At 31.1% G+C, this 13,386-nt stretch overlaps 1 protein-coding gene across 3 annotated transcripts; it reads right to left on the reverse strand.

The window, feature by feature from the left end:
- Window positions 1-8,606: 8,606 nt before the first annotated feature.
- On the reverse strand, window positions 8,607-10,894 carry LOC145041058 (putative arabinosyltransferase ARAD1). 3 transcript variants are annotated; one of them, XM_078988970.1, is made up of 5 exons: window positions 10,560-10,665; window positions 10,144-10,486; window positions 9,512-9,808; window positions 9,308-9,403; window positions 8,607-9,215 (listed from the first exon to the last, which is right to left on the reverse strand). In XM_078988970.1, exons 2-5 carry the CDS (start codon window positions 10,462-10,464, stop codon window positions 8,802-8,804), a joined length of 1,128 nt encoding a protein of 375 aa, XP_078845096.1. In that variant the 5' UTR covers window positions 10,465-10,486; window positions 10,560-10,665; the 3' UTR covers window positions 8,607-8,801. The 3 variants fall into 3 exon arrangements, with proteins under 3 accessions (XP_078845096.1, XP_078845095.1, XP_078845094.1); XM_078988969.1 differs by having other exon boundaries at window positions 9,524-9,808; window positions 10,144-10,894; XM_078988968.1 differs by having other exon boundaries at window positions 10,144-10,894.
- Between the last annotated feature and the right edge of the window lie 2,492 nt (window positions 10,895-13,386).

Raw genomic sequence — 13,386 nt, forward strand, 5'->3', positions numbered from 1 at the left:
TATATATATATATATATATAATGTCCAACATAGAACATTATTAATCAAGGAACCAATGAACCAATCCAAAGCGTCGAAATTTAAAACAATCAACGGCAAACAGGAAAGGTTGTAGACTTTTACAATGAACACACATGCATCGGATTATAACAAAATGCACTTCTTTTTTTTCGTTTAAAATATTTTTTTAGACCATATTTTTTATAAAAAAAAAAAACGAGTATACCGTTGTTCACGATTTTTTATCATCTTTCCAAAGAGATCAATGATGATATATAAAAAACGAACTTTTTTTTCGAAAAAAAAACCACTTCATTTTCTTTGTTGAAAAGTTAAAGTCTATTTTTTTATAGAAAAAAAAATTAATAAATATATCAAAATTCATGTTTTTTGTACTTTTAAACATAGATTCATATTCACGTTAAAAAAACGATATTTTAGTTCAAATTCACATTGTGAACCTTCTCAGATTCACAGTGCGCATAATAGTAAGTCAGATTCACAGTGTGAATCTGAACTGATCGGAGCTTTTCACATTGTGAATGTTAAAAAATGAAATATTTACAGTTTAGATTCACAGTGTGAATCTACACTGATCGAGGTTTTTTTTTGTGAACCTTCTCAGATTCACAGTGTGCATAATAATAAGTCAGATTCACAATGTGAATCTGAACTGTTCAAGCTTTTTCACATTGTGAATGTTAAAAATTGAAATATTTAGAGTTTAGATTCACAATGTGAATCTACACTGTTCAAGTTTTTTTGTTTTTTTTTGTTTTGTTTTGTTTTTTTTTTTTTATATTCGGTGTTGATGTTTATTAATATAGTACAAAAAATTAATATTTTTGGTATAATCAGTTTTTTTATATAAAAAAATATAAATATTGAAAAAACTAACAAAATGAAGTGAGTTTTTTTCGAAAAAAAAAATTGTTTTTTATATATTAATATGCATATCTATGGAAAGAGGACGAAAAATCGAAAACAATGGTATATTCGTTTTTTTTTTTTTTATAAAAAATGTGGCCTGAAAAAAATTTAAACGAAAAAAAATAGGTGGATTTTTTGTTATAATCCGATGTGTGTGCGTCCAATGTAAAAGTATGCATCTATTTCCTTGGTCGTTGATCATTATGATTTCCGACGCTCACGATTGGTTCATTGGTTCCTTGTTAATTATAGTTTTCTATTAAACCTCACCCTCTCTCTCTCTCTCTCTCTCTATATATATATATATATATATATATATATATATATATATATATATATATATATGAGAGTGTATTCTAGTAGAATACACTCTCGTTCTTCATATTCCATAGAACTTTATTGTATTTTAAGTGATTGAGTCTTAAAACAAACTACGAACTCATATATAAAAACTTAGATGCAAATTCAATCTAAGAGAATGTTATTGCTGGCATTAACGACGAATTTAATTAGTTTCCATAAAAAGCGAATTATAATTATGGATATCAGTTAATATATATATATATATATATATATATATATATATATATATATATATATATATAATTATGGAAATCATTTAATATCTATAATTATTTAATTTACTAAATTTCTGTTGGTGCATTTTAGCACACAATAAATGTAAAAAACAAAATAACCTAGCCATATATATATATATATATATATATATATATATATATATATATATATATATATGTGTGTGTGTGTGTGTGTGGTTATTGTCACTATAGCCTAACAAACTTACTTATAATGGTTTAAATGCTCACTTGTGACTTTTTTTTTTTTTTTTTTTTTTTTTTGCATTTTAAGGGCATGTATTTCTGTTTTATGATCAGAAAAGTCCCTTTACCCATTTTAGCAGGTTTTACTGCCTAGTCACTTGCCAAGTAAGTAGGTGAATGGACCCATTGAGTCAATACTGAGTTGACTCGATGGCACGCATGCATAGATTAATTATTGTATTTAATTTCTACCAATATCCTACCAACCCTTACAGTCGATTGAGTTGTTGTATTTTTCATTTTATTAAATTAAAATTCCACATTTAATATGCAAGGTAATATATATGTAAGGTATTTATTAGAAATGGTTTATACATGTAAAGTATTCAATGTATGAAAGTCTCATTAATTTTAATAATTCAGAATTTTTCTTATTTTTCTTATAAATTCAAATTTCTCAAATTGTTGAAATTTCATATTTATTTATTTTTTAAATAAACTCATGTAATACATGGGTCTCACATAATAGAATGATTGAAAAAGAAGGAAAATAAATCGAACAAGCGAATTTTACATGAAAAATAGAAATGTAATTGTCAAAACGAAGCTAAAAATAACTAATCCTTTCTTCTTATGTGTTTTTGAATGTAATCCATCAGAAAACAGAAGCATTGTACTATCAATCACAAGTCCACATAACACTCGGTGGTTAGTGGTTCGGGTCTCATTAAAGCTAGTACAACTTGTCGGAATTGACTCGGTGTTGCTAAATTTCGCCTTAAATGTTACAGAATGTGACTCTTTCGAACCAACAATGATGCTCCTCATAGTAAAGTTCCATTGCATGTTTCCAACTTGCAAAAACACTAAAAAAATCCCCAACACACGAGTCATTTGCATCACCCATAATGAAGTCAAGAGTAAATTGCCCGTGTTTCAAAAAGAATATATTTTTCATGATGCCCGTAGGATTACCGGAAACCAGCTCGACTGCTCCACGCCCTCGTGGGACCACATAGTGGTTTGAGTCGATGTATTTTACTATACCTAAAATGGTCCAATGTTGTAACACAAATTGGACCGAACTGAAAGGATCATCACTAGAATCAACCTCAAGTAGGACACCTTGTGATGAGTTACCAATAAAGGTTGGTCCCACTTCAAATCCACTATTCACTAAGCCTTTATCCGTTATAAATTATTAAACTATTTGTTAATTATCTAACATACTCTGATAACAACGTTTGATGTGATGCAATTATTTCAATATGTAAATAACGACATACCTGAATACGTCATTGGACTCTCGATCCTGGTGATTAAAAGAGTGTCGACTATAGGCCAACAAGTTATATTTTTACGATTACTTGTCATGATACTTTTAATCTTTAAGTTCATAAGATTACTTCTATAATCTTCACTCCCTAAAGAATAAGCATATGTTTGCCACATTTCGGTCCCAAGTGATTATTTAAAGAAGAATACTCGGGATCCACTAGGGTCTGATCTGAAATATTTACAGTCATGTTGTTGTTGGCACAATTTGAGGTGCTTGGAGCAAGTGTAAAAGTGAGGACATAATCGTAACTTCCATCAGGTTGAATGTTTGGTTAATCATACCGTTTGGACCCAACTGCAAGCTGTGGCCATTTCCAGGCAAGGAAACATTTTCACTGGCTATCACGTACCAAACGGTACCATTGAATGACCAACCATAGATCTTGTTGATTTTGGTATCGAGGAGTATGAATTGAGAGGTTGCATTTGTCGTTAGATTTTTCGGTGGAGATTCAAAACCCGAATTCTTAAGGGTAACTGCTTAATTAATTATTTTTATTTTTTTCAATTTGACAAAGTAAAAATGTTAGATCATTAAAGAAGTAAATAACCTAGAAGCAATGAATAAAAGCGATGATACCATGGTTTGACTATTTAACTCGGTCAAACTCATCATTTTAGATGTATAGTTAGACCATCGAATGGATGGTTTTAAAGTTTAAATAGGTTTTTCAAATCGATGACTAAGAACATACCTATAGAAGACACAAACGACACTAAGATAAGCAATTTAATGGCTAGAATCATGAGAGCCATTGGTGAGCTGGTTTTAGACGAATGGATTGTATATCAATCAAGGAAATGGTAAGAGGTTATCTATGAAGTTCGGGGTACGTAATGCTCAAATTCTAAATGTAATGATGTAAAGTCAACTCTTTGGTAACTTGTACGATGATTTGGGTTTAGAAAATCTATTATGATATAAAGCCAAAGGTCAATGAAATGAGAACATGGGCAGGGAAGCCCCAAGTTTTTGTGACATCCCCAAAATCACGGCCAGAAAAGACCGATTTTTGTTTATGCTTTATGAAAAATCAGAGTACTTCATTTTATAAAAAGGTTGCGGAATTTATTCCTAGAAAAACACGATAAATACGTTATTAAAACATTTTCGAAGAAACGTATTTTTATTCATCTTAAAACGTTTGGGATGTCATCGTTAATACAGAAACATAAGCATAAACAGAACTTACAATGATTTACACTAGTGATCTACATCTCTTTAAATCTCTCAGTGTAATGTCACTTCATTTCGTCACCTGTGATATACATAAACTGAGTGGGTCAGGTTGGGAAACCTGGTGAGTACATAGGGTTTTCAACCCACAATAATATAATTATTATGTTCAATCAAAGAATCAACCCAATTACCCATCCCCGTTATCTTTTTTACTCTTAAGGATTTAACCTAAGAGTCGTCTATCCTGCATTCGTTTATTCCGAAGTCCCTTACTTCCAGGGTCATAGGACTGACACTAAATCCATAGCTGCCAATGTTCGTACGTAAAGCACTAATTCCATAGCTGCTATATCTTACTCATCGGGTACTAAATCCATAGCTACCAGTGCTCCTCACGGCTTTAAAACGCGTTGTGATAGGGAAGGTATCCACACCCCTTATAAGGAATGCTTAGTTCTCCTTCTCAGCCGATGTGGGATCAGATCTAACCCACTTTCACCCCCATTATAGGTACTAAATCCATAGCTACCTTTATTCATCGGGTACTAAATCCATAGCTACCAGTCTTTATCTAATAGGTACTAAGTCCATAGCTACCAATTCCTACAGGTACTAAATCCATAGCTACCAGTGTCTAACTAATAGGTACTAAGTCCATAGCTACCAATTCCCAACAGGTACTAAATCCATAGCTACCAACGTCTAACAGGTACTAAGTCCATAGCTACCGGTGTTTGTCCCATAGGCACTAAGTCTATAGCAGCCAATGTATACTCACGTCATTTTCTATCTCTCATCATTTACCTACCCATCATCATACCCAACATATTCGTATATATAAAATACGTATACAGTTTAAATCCTTTAAAACATGTATAAAACTTTCATCCAGCATAGACAACAAGTATTCAGATAATATGCACACATAGCACGTAGTTTATATAAAATACTTCATATCTATGTGTAAGATGAAAGGGACTATGCACTCACCTAAGTAGGTGGTGACTCAGCACTCGGACAGCGCTTCGATACTCTCAAAACGATATTCCTTCGATAAAACCTAGTACCAGTACCACTAGGGTTTAGTCTAACGATAACCGTGACTAATTAATAGTCTGACTATTATTATTATTATATAAGCGTTAAATAACAGTCAATATAACTCATAATAATAGCCCAAATTCTCATTATAAGTTCCTAATAATGTTACTATATTAAAACATAAGCTATACTAAAGATAGCGTAGGCATAGCTCACTTACAGCGGGTTTTTCGCAAAACCGGGCTTCGCTGGAGCAGCGTTTCCAAGCCGAAAGACCCTTTTTCTCGGGACTCCGGGAGACTCGGGGCTTCCTTCGGGTGCTAGGGGGTTTACCTAGGCTTTTTAAGGGAGCTTAGAGAGAGAGTATAGAGAGAGAAAGAAGAAGGTTGAAGGTGTGAGAATGAATGGAACCCGACACCTCTATTTATAGGGGTGCTGACTGGCCTACTCGCCGAGTAGGGGGGACCTACTCGCCGAGTTGGTCCTTGTGGTGGCCTTCTGGTGGTGCCACATGTCCAATTCTGGTGGTGCCACGTCACCCCCTATCGCGTATCAGCCTTCAAACTTAGAAAAATCATAACTTTCGCATACGAGCTCCGTTTTCGACGTTCTTTATATCCACGTGTAGGTAAAATCAAGATCTACAACTTTTGTTTAGACTTTGTCAGCTAATTCTCGACCGATCTCAAATTTAACAGTAGGAGGCGTTTAGACTGTTAAATGACCGCGAAGAGTTCATAACTCCTTCATCCGGACTCCGTTTTCGTCTGTCTTTTTACCGTTGAGTTCCTATTAATGAGACCTTCAACTCTCATTTAGGTCGCGTAAGCCAAAAACCGCTCGAACTAAAATTCGAGTTTCGGGCCGTGCACTGCTAAGCCGAATCTTAGAAAAATCATAACTTCTTCATACGAAGTCAGATTTGGGCGTTCTTTTTATTGATGTTCTTAGTTTAACATATTCTACGACTTTTGTTTAGATTGCTAAGGCTAAAAAGTCTTCTATCGTAAATTCACTATTTACGTCTCCCGGTGCCGTGGCGGTTTTGCCGTAAAACTTCGGCGGGCCATAACTTCTTCGTTATAGCTCGGATTTCGGCGTTCTTTATATGTACGGAAAAGCTTGTGTCATATTCTACAACTTGGTTAAGATTATTTATTCTAAATAATCTTTTGTCGAAAAGTCATTTTTGAACCCTATTGCCTCTAAATTGACTAGCCCGGATCTGCGGGCGTTACAGTTTCCTAACATTTCAAAATAAGGAAGAATCAATAAGAAAAGACTGATCATTCATTATGAAGGATATCATCATAGCAGACTTATTAAAATTAAACTATAAATTAACCAAATCTAAAATATAATCTTTATATACTTATAAAGGTAGCATTTTTCCTTTCTCTACATTCATTTGAAACTCTCATGCATTTTTCCGTTCACCACATTCATTTGAAACTCTCATGATTTTTCAATTTCTTTTTAATAATAATTATAAGTTGTTTAATAATATTAGATAAATATCCAACATAAAATGTAATAATATATAAACTAAAATTTAATATTAAAATAGTATATTTATTTCTACTTATAAAATTATGTTCGTTAACTTTTAACATATTATACTTAATTTATTTGTTTTAATATATTGTTTGACGTAAACCATTATCATTTTAAAGATACAAATTTGGAACAATTTGTATAAAATACTTAAATTATTAATATAAGTTTAACATTACATGGTCAACTTAAATATAAATTTTAGTTTAACTTAAAGAACCCAAAAAAATATTTTATAAATAGTTAAAAGTGATAAATTGAAGTATCTTTCTAATAATGATTATAAGTTGGTTAATAAGGTTAAATAAATATTAAACCTAAAGTGTAATCATAAATAAACTAAATTTCAATTTTAAAATAATATCTTTACATATACTTATTAAGTTATGTCTTTTGCTGTTAATATATTATATTTTATTTATTAGATTTAAAATATTGTTGTAAACCATTATCAGTTTAAAGCTACAACTTTTGAACAGTTTGGACAAAATACGTAAATAGTTAATTAAAATATAACATTACAGTTATAAATTTTAGTTCTACTTAATAAACCAATGAATATTTTATAAATAGTTAAAAGCGATAAACTGTAATGATAAATGCAAAAACTAAATTGTAATCTCAATTTAACTAAAATATTTTCTAAAGTATTTTTTATAATCTTTAAAATTTTTCAAATATGTAGCTTTAAAAACTTATAATAATTATTATTATAAATAACTCTATATAAATGGTTATATTGTTACCTTAAAAATCAAAAATCAAAAAACAATGTTTGATATTTTAAATAATTATAATGACAAGAATTAAAACATTAAACAAATAAATTTTAAAAAATTAATTAACAATAACAACAAATATAAATAACATTAAATCATATATTATATTTAATTTTATTCATGTGTAACTCGCGGGTAGAAGTCATTCAAATGATTGAGATTATACAGTTATAATAAATGTATATATTATCATATAATTAAAAATAATCAATATATTAAATCAATTTATTTAACGAATTATTGTATCAAATTTAAACGTTATTGTTATATTTAAATAAAAAAAACATACATTTGTAAAGACTTCAAATAAATAAATTTTACTGCACAACGTACGGATATTCTCCTAGTTTTAAATAAAGTTGGGCAAAATACCCATACCATACCATGCGGCTTGGGGACTTGGCCCTTTCCCATACACTCTCTCCTCTCTTTTCTCTCTTCTTTCTTCTTCCAATGGTCGATTGTGTTTAAATTATATTTTATTTTTGATAATCAATGGTCAGAATTTTCCAAATAATGTTATTTCCACTAAAAATGATGGCACTTCTAAAATTCCATAGAATCCACGTTTACTCATAATAATCGATTCCAAAGCTAGCATCTTGGTCATTGAAAAGGTTAGCTGAATCAATCCAATGCACCCCATTATTGGTAACATCTTTTTTGTTTATTTTTGTAAAATTTATAAATAATAACATAAATGGATATAGAAAAAGAGTTATTCTATAAAGTGACCATATCTTATCTTTTTTATTAGAATGATTGGAATGCCAATGTTGGAGTTTTGAAATCAATGAACCCAGTTAATAGTAGACGGCATATTTCTATTTTTGTTAACCCAAAAGTAAGATTGAATAACAATTTTATCAAACAAATCTCCTTTTTCTGGTGGCTCCTACCAAACAAAATAGAATTTCTAAAAACCCAAAATATACCACCACACAATATAAAACACTAACTTCAAGATGATCCTTCAAGTTCTTCCGCAACCGCAAGGAAACATTTTCAAAATTCCAGGAATTCATTTACTTTTTAACAAAAAAGTTGTTCAATATCACCAAACATTATTCTTCTTTGTAAAATATGAATCTCACGCTAAAATCACTATTTCCCCTGTTTTAGGGATACAAAGAAAACTACAACATGTATCAATGTTAACCAATTTTACAAAAAAATTGTTATGATCAGTCTCACCAATCACCACCAATCATGCACTTTGAGTCTGCGGTTTCTATTTACAGCAAGTCTTTCGGCAGGAACTTTACTCCTCACCTCCTTCCACACCATATTAACCGCATCATCTTTTTTGGGAGGGTACTCATATTCATAATGATGTGCAATTTCTTTAAGCCGGCCCCACATTTCAACCCACCTCTCTTCGGGTATTTTCCTAAGCTCTTCAACCATATACCCCGGAACCAACGCCTCTTTTACCGAAAAGAAAACCGAAAACTTTGAGTAGTCTAATTCCGACTCAAAAGGGAGCTCAATATGGTCACTTACTATCACCGGTACACAGTGGCTCACGATAGCATCAAACAGTCGGTTAGAAGACGGCGTGTCGCCAGCTGGATGTAAACAGAATCTTGATGTCCGCATCCCCTGCGTTGACTGGTTACACCAAAAATTCAATTCTAGTTGTTACACACGACTACACAGAACAGAACAGGTTGTACTGTGTGTACTGTACTTTTAAGACTTACAGCGTTTATGCCTTCTCCTGTAGCGTAGCCTGCTTCGAAGTGTACATCTGAATAACCTTTTAGTATTTTTTCCAGCTTGGCACGAACTTTGCCTTCCTGTAAAACACATTACGACATAATTAATTAATTAATTAATTAGTTTGTTTTTCTTCAAAGTTGAAAGAAAAATAGATTTTTGAATTGTTCATGTTGGTTGTGACATACGGCTTTTCTTACTGTTCTTCCTCTGAAGAAAAGAAGAGTGGTACGCAACTTGTAAGGATTTGGAGAGTCATCATCCATGAAAGACTTTACGACATGCATATAAGGGGCGACAACGTCTTTATGCAAATTTGCCATGCTTTTTGAGTATCTTCCAAAATCTGCAACAATGAGAATAGATGCATTCACCTCTTCCCGAAGAAATCTGAAAGCATTTGGATGATGCATTGGAATTACGTGATCTCTTCCAGATGTTCTTTGCCAGTAACTAGATTCCCTCAAAATTTTAAGGATGTCAACCTGTAGTAATCATAAGGATTAGGTTCGAAACAACTCAAGTATACAGAGGATTGCTTTCAAAAATCAAAACCACATCCAATTTAGCTCTATCTCTAACCTTTCTACATAATTCAACAGAGTGAGCAATTTCTTCTCCAAAAACTGAAGATTTGTGAGGTAGAAAAGTAATCATACTCCTATAACATTCAAACGAAAGTGCAGTTCCATTTGGAATAAAAATGGAGTTAACCAATATGTGCACAAAAGTGAATCAACATTCTACAATTTGCCTTAAGGAATCAGTATTAGATAACGAGACTGTTTAATTACGATGAAACGATCAAAATGATTGTTACCTGTAATTGTCGATCAAATTCAGTATCGGGATCTGTCATGTTCTTCCCGTGGGTATTGAAACTCATCGAAGAGAAAAAAGGAACGAAGAACACATCCGCTGCATCAGGATTTGAAACCCTCACCGCCTCACTGCTCTCATCAACCGTAGCGTTTTCATACAAGAGCGACGTCATCATCCAATACTCCACACTGTGTTGTTGGTGTAACCCTGCATACTGCGGCAACGTCGGCAGATTATTGGCATTCAACGGCGAAATATCGTCTCCGGCGAACTTACTGCTCATCATACCGACATTAAACCTCTTGGGCAAATCGTACATGAAAACCCTGAGCGGAGATCGGCTGCGACAAGGTAATGGGGTATCATTTTTGGGAATGGAGAAGAAAGATAACTGGGATTTCAAATCAACTGTACCAAATCGTCCGGATCCTAAACCTCCGGTTGTGATTGAGTATGTGATGAAGATGGTTACGAGAAAGATCACGAGTGATGTGACTGCTTTACCTATCATTTTTGTGGGCTAAATTTTTTATGTTCCTTCCACTGTAAATGTACATTCCCAAATATTTGAAGGGTTTGTTTAACCATGTCATTCTGGTCGAAGAAGACGATCAATTTGGCAATTATGAAGATCCCTAAAAGGGTTTGTGAAGATCACGAGGATAAACTGCAACAACCGGGTCATCGATCTTCCATGTTTTTTTCATCCAAAATAAGTTTACCGCTAATTACACGAAATTGTAATGAAATTAAACATTTTGGGCTAGAAACTTTTAACTTTTTAAAACTCTTAAAAGAATTTAATAAAGTTTCCTGGTGTTCGGGTACCATGATTTTCATGTTTTTTTTCATCCTTATTTTTATTTCAAATAAAGGTTCCTGGTATGATTTTCCTTTCATGCAAACGATATATATATATATATATATATATATATATATATATATATATATATATATATATATATATATATATATATATATATATATATATATATATATATATATATATATATATATTGATCTTCTTTCATCTCTCCACGTAAATGAGTTGAATAATATTAGCCCGGTTTCTTTATTCAAAAATTAAAAAGTAACCTCTTAAAAATTAAGATGTAGCTCCTTTGGTAACCTCTTAAAAACAATGATGGAATTGCCCGAATCTCTGTCATACAACACTTCGCACAACCCTTCGCACAACCGCAACACACCTAATCTTCTGAAATCGATATTCTTCTTTATAATCTCATGTTATCTTTTGATTTTCTTGCTGAAACTGGTGAAATGGCCTTGAAATCGGTTGTAAAAGTTGTTAAAATGCTTGTAGTAAGTTCTAAAAATTGTTGAATTTATGGTTATGTTGTTGAAATTATTTATTTGGTTTGAAATATGGTATGATTTTAAAGAGATATTGTTGATTTTGATGAAATGCTGCTGATTTTGGTTTGATTTTGTTTGATTTATCATTTATGGCTTCTTTCCCATATTTATTTTACTTGCATATGAACCATTTTATGAAATGCATGAATGAAATTGTTTCAACTTATTATTTATTTAAACTTCTTTGTCTTGAATCTTTTTGCAAAAAAGAAACATTGGATGATAAAAACTGTTTGTATATATATTAATATTTTCTCTTAAAATGTTCAATGTGTATGATAAATCTGATGTATCCTTTGTTTGGTTGATATAGGTGATTGATAATGATCAATATGAGGGTGATAATGGATGTCGTTTTCCCTATGACTTTTCTAATCTTTATTGCTGCAGTTTTTAAGTTTATTTGGATTGTTGCATTTGTATGTAGATCTGTTAACATCAATTTTTGTAATGTGATCAATATTTGCATACAATTTAAAACAAAGCAATCTTGATTGTTATAATCAAATAGATTTGTCAAATATTTATGTTTGATTGTTTAATTTTGATTTATGTTTAATGTATAGTGTTTTTATAATCTTGCAAAAAATAATACATAATGGTAAAATGATTATTTTTATAATTAAGGACAAAAATTCAGTGGTTCTAAACAAACAGCATGTTCAAAATTCATATCTTAAAAATTCAGATCCTCTGACAAATTCAAATTTTACCAAACAGCCCCTTACTTTGGTACCTTTACATTTTCCTACATCGAGAGTTTTGTGCGCCAGCCTTCGAGTTGCGTACTGTGCACACTCCGGATAACGTAATTGATTGAGTTATTCAATTTGCTTTGGAAAATAAATTGTGTTTTTTTAACGAGCTAATTGAAATACAACCATCAAAGTCCAATAAACTCTTTCAAACGATTTCTTTTATTGATTCTATCACATTGGTCTAACAGGTTTTTGAAGAAATTGTCTGGTTCGATATGATCTAGAAATTGATATTAAACTGGTAATTGTTGAACCGATCTCGTCTCCGGTTCCCTGGTCAGACCGACCGGTTTAAATAGGTGTTTAAAACATTAGTTATGTAATAGTGAAGTGGAAGACAAAGATTATATATGTTCATGTGAGACGGTCTAATTTTGTGAGAGTGTGAGACGCAATCCTATCCATTCATTTGATAAGTAAAAAAAACAAAACACATTTTTAAAATGCAAAATAATTGAAAATATTTGAATTTTTTTTTTCAAATATTATTTTCAGAAATTATATTTTCCAAAAAAAAAATACCAAAAAATATAAAAAATAAAAAAAAAACATTTTTTACATATTCTAGTAGAATAAACAGAATATTCTATATATCTGAGAAATCTAGTATAATATTCTAATATTCTAAAAATCATATTAGAATATTTATGGTGTAATATTCTATAAGAATATTTCATGTATTTAAAAAAAAAACGCTAATTTTTTTTATACTTTTTTAGGTAATTAAAGTTCCGAAAATAATAATTAAAAAATAATTTTTGGATTTTTCCTTTTATTTTGTATTTTAAAAATATTTTTAGATTTGGTCTTACGGTCTCATAAAATTAGTATGGTCTCAAATGAACTTCAATATATATATATATATATATATATATATATATATATATATATATATATATATATATATATATATATATATGACAAAATTACAAAAATGGTCCCTTTGGTTTGCCAAAAGTCACAAAATCAGTCCCTGCTAATTTTTTTTTTTGACGAACATGGTCCCTGTGGTTTCCAAAACTTGCATCAATGGCCCTTTTTGCTGACATCGTTATTGTTCATCCGTTAGTGTAAGGGTATTTTGGTATTTTCAAGTAGTAGGGACT

Source organism: Lactuca saligna, chromosome 4, assembly GCF_052625555.1.
Source record: "Lactuca saligna cultivar CGN05327 chromosome 4, ASM5262555v1, whole genome shotgun sequence".
Taxonomy (NCBI): domain Eukaryota; kingdom Viridiplantae; phylum Streptophyta; class Magnoliopsida; order Asterales; family Asteraceae; genus Lactuca; species Lactuca saligna.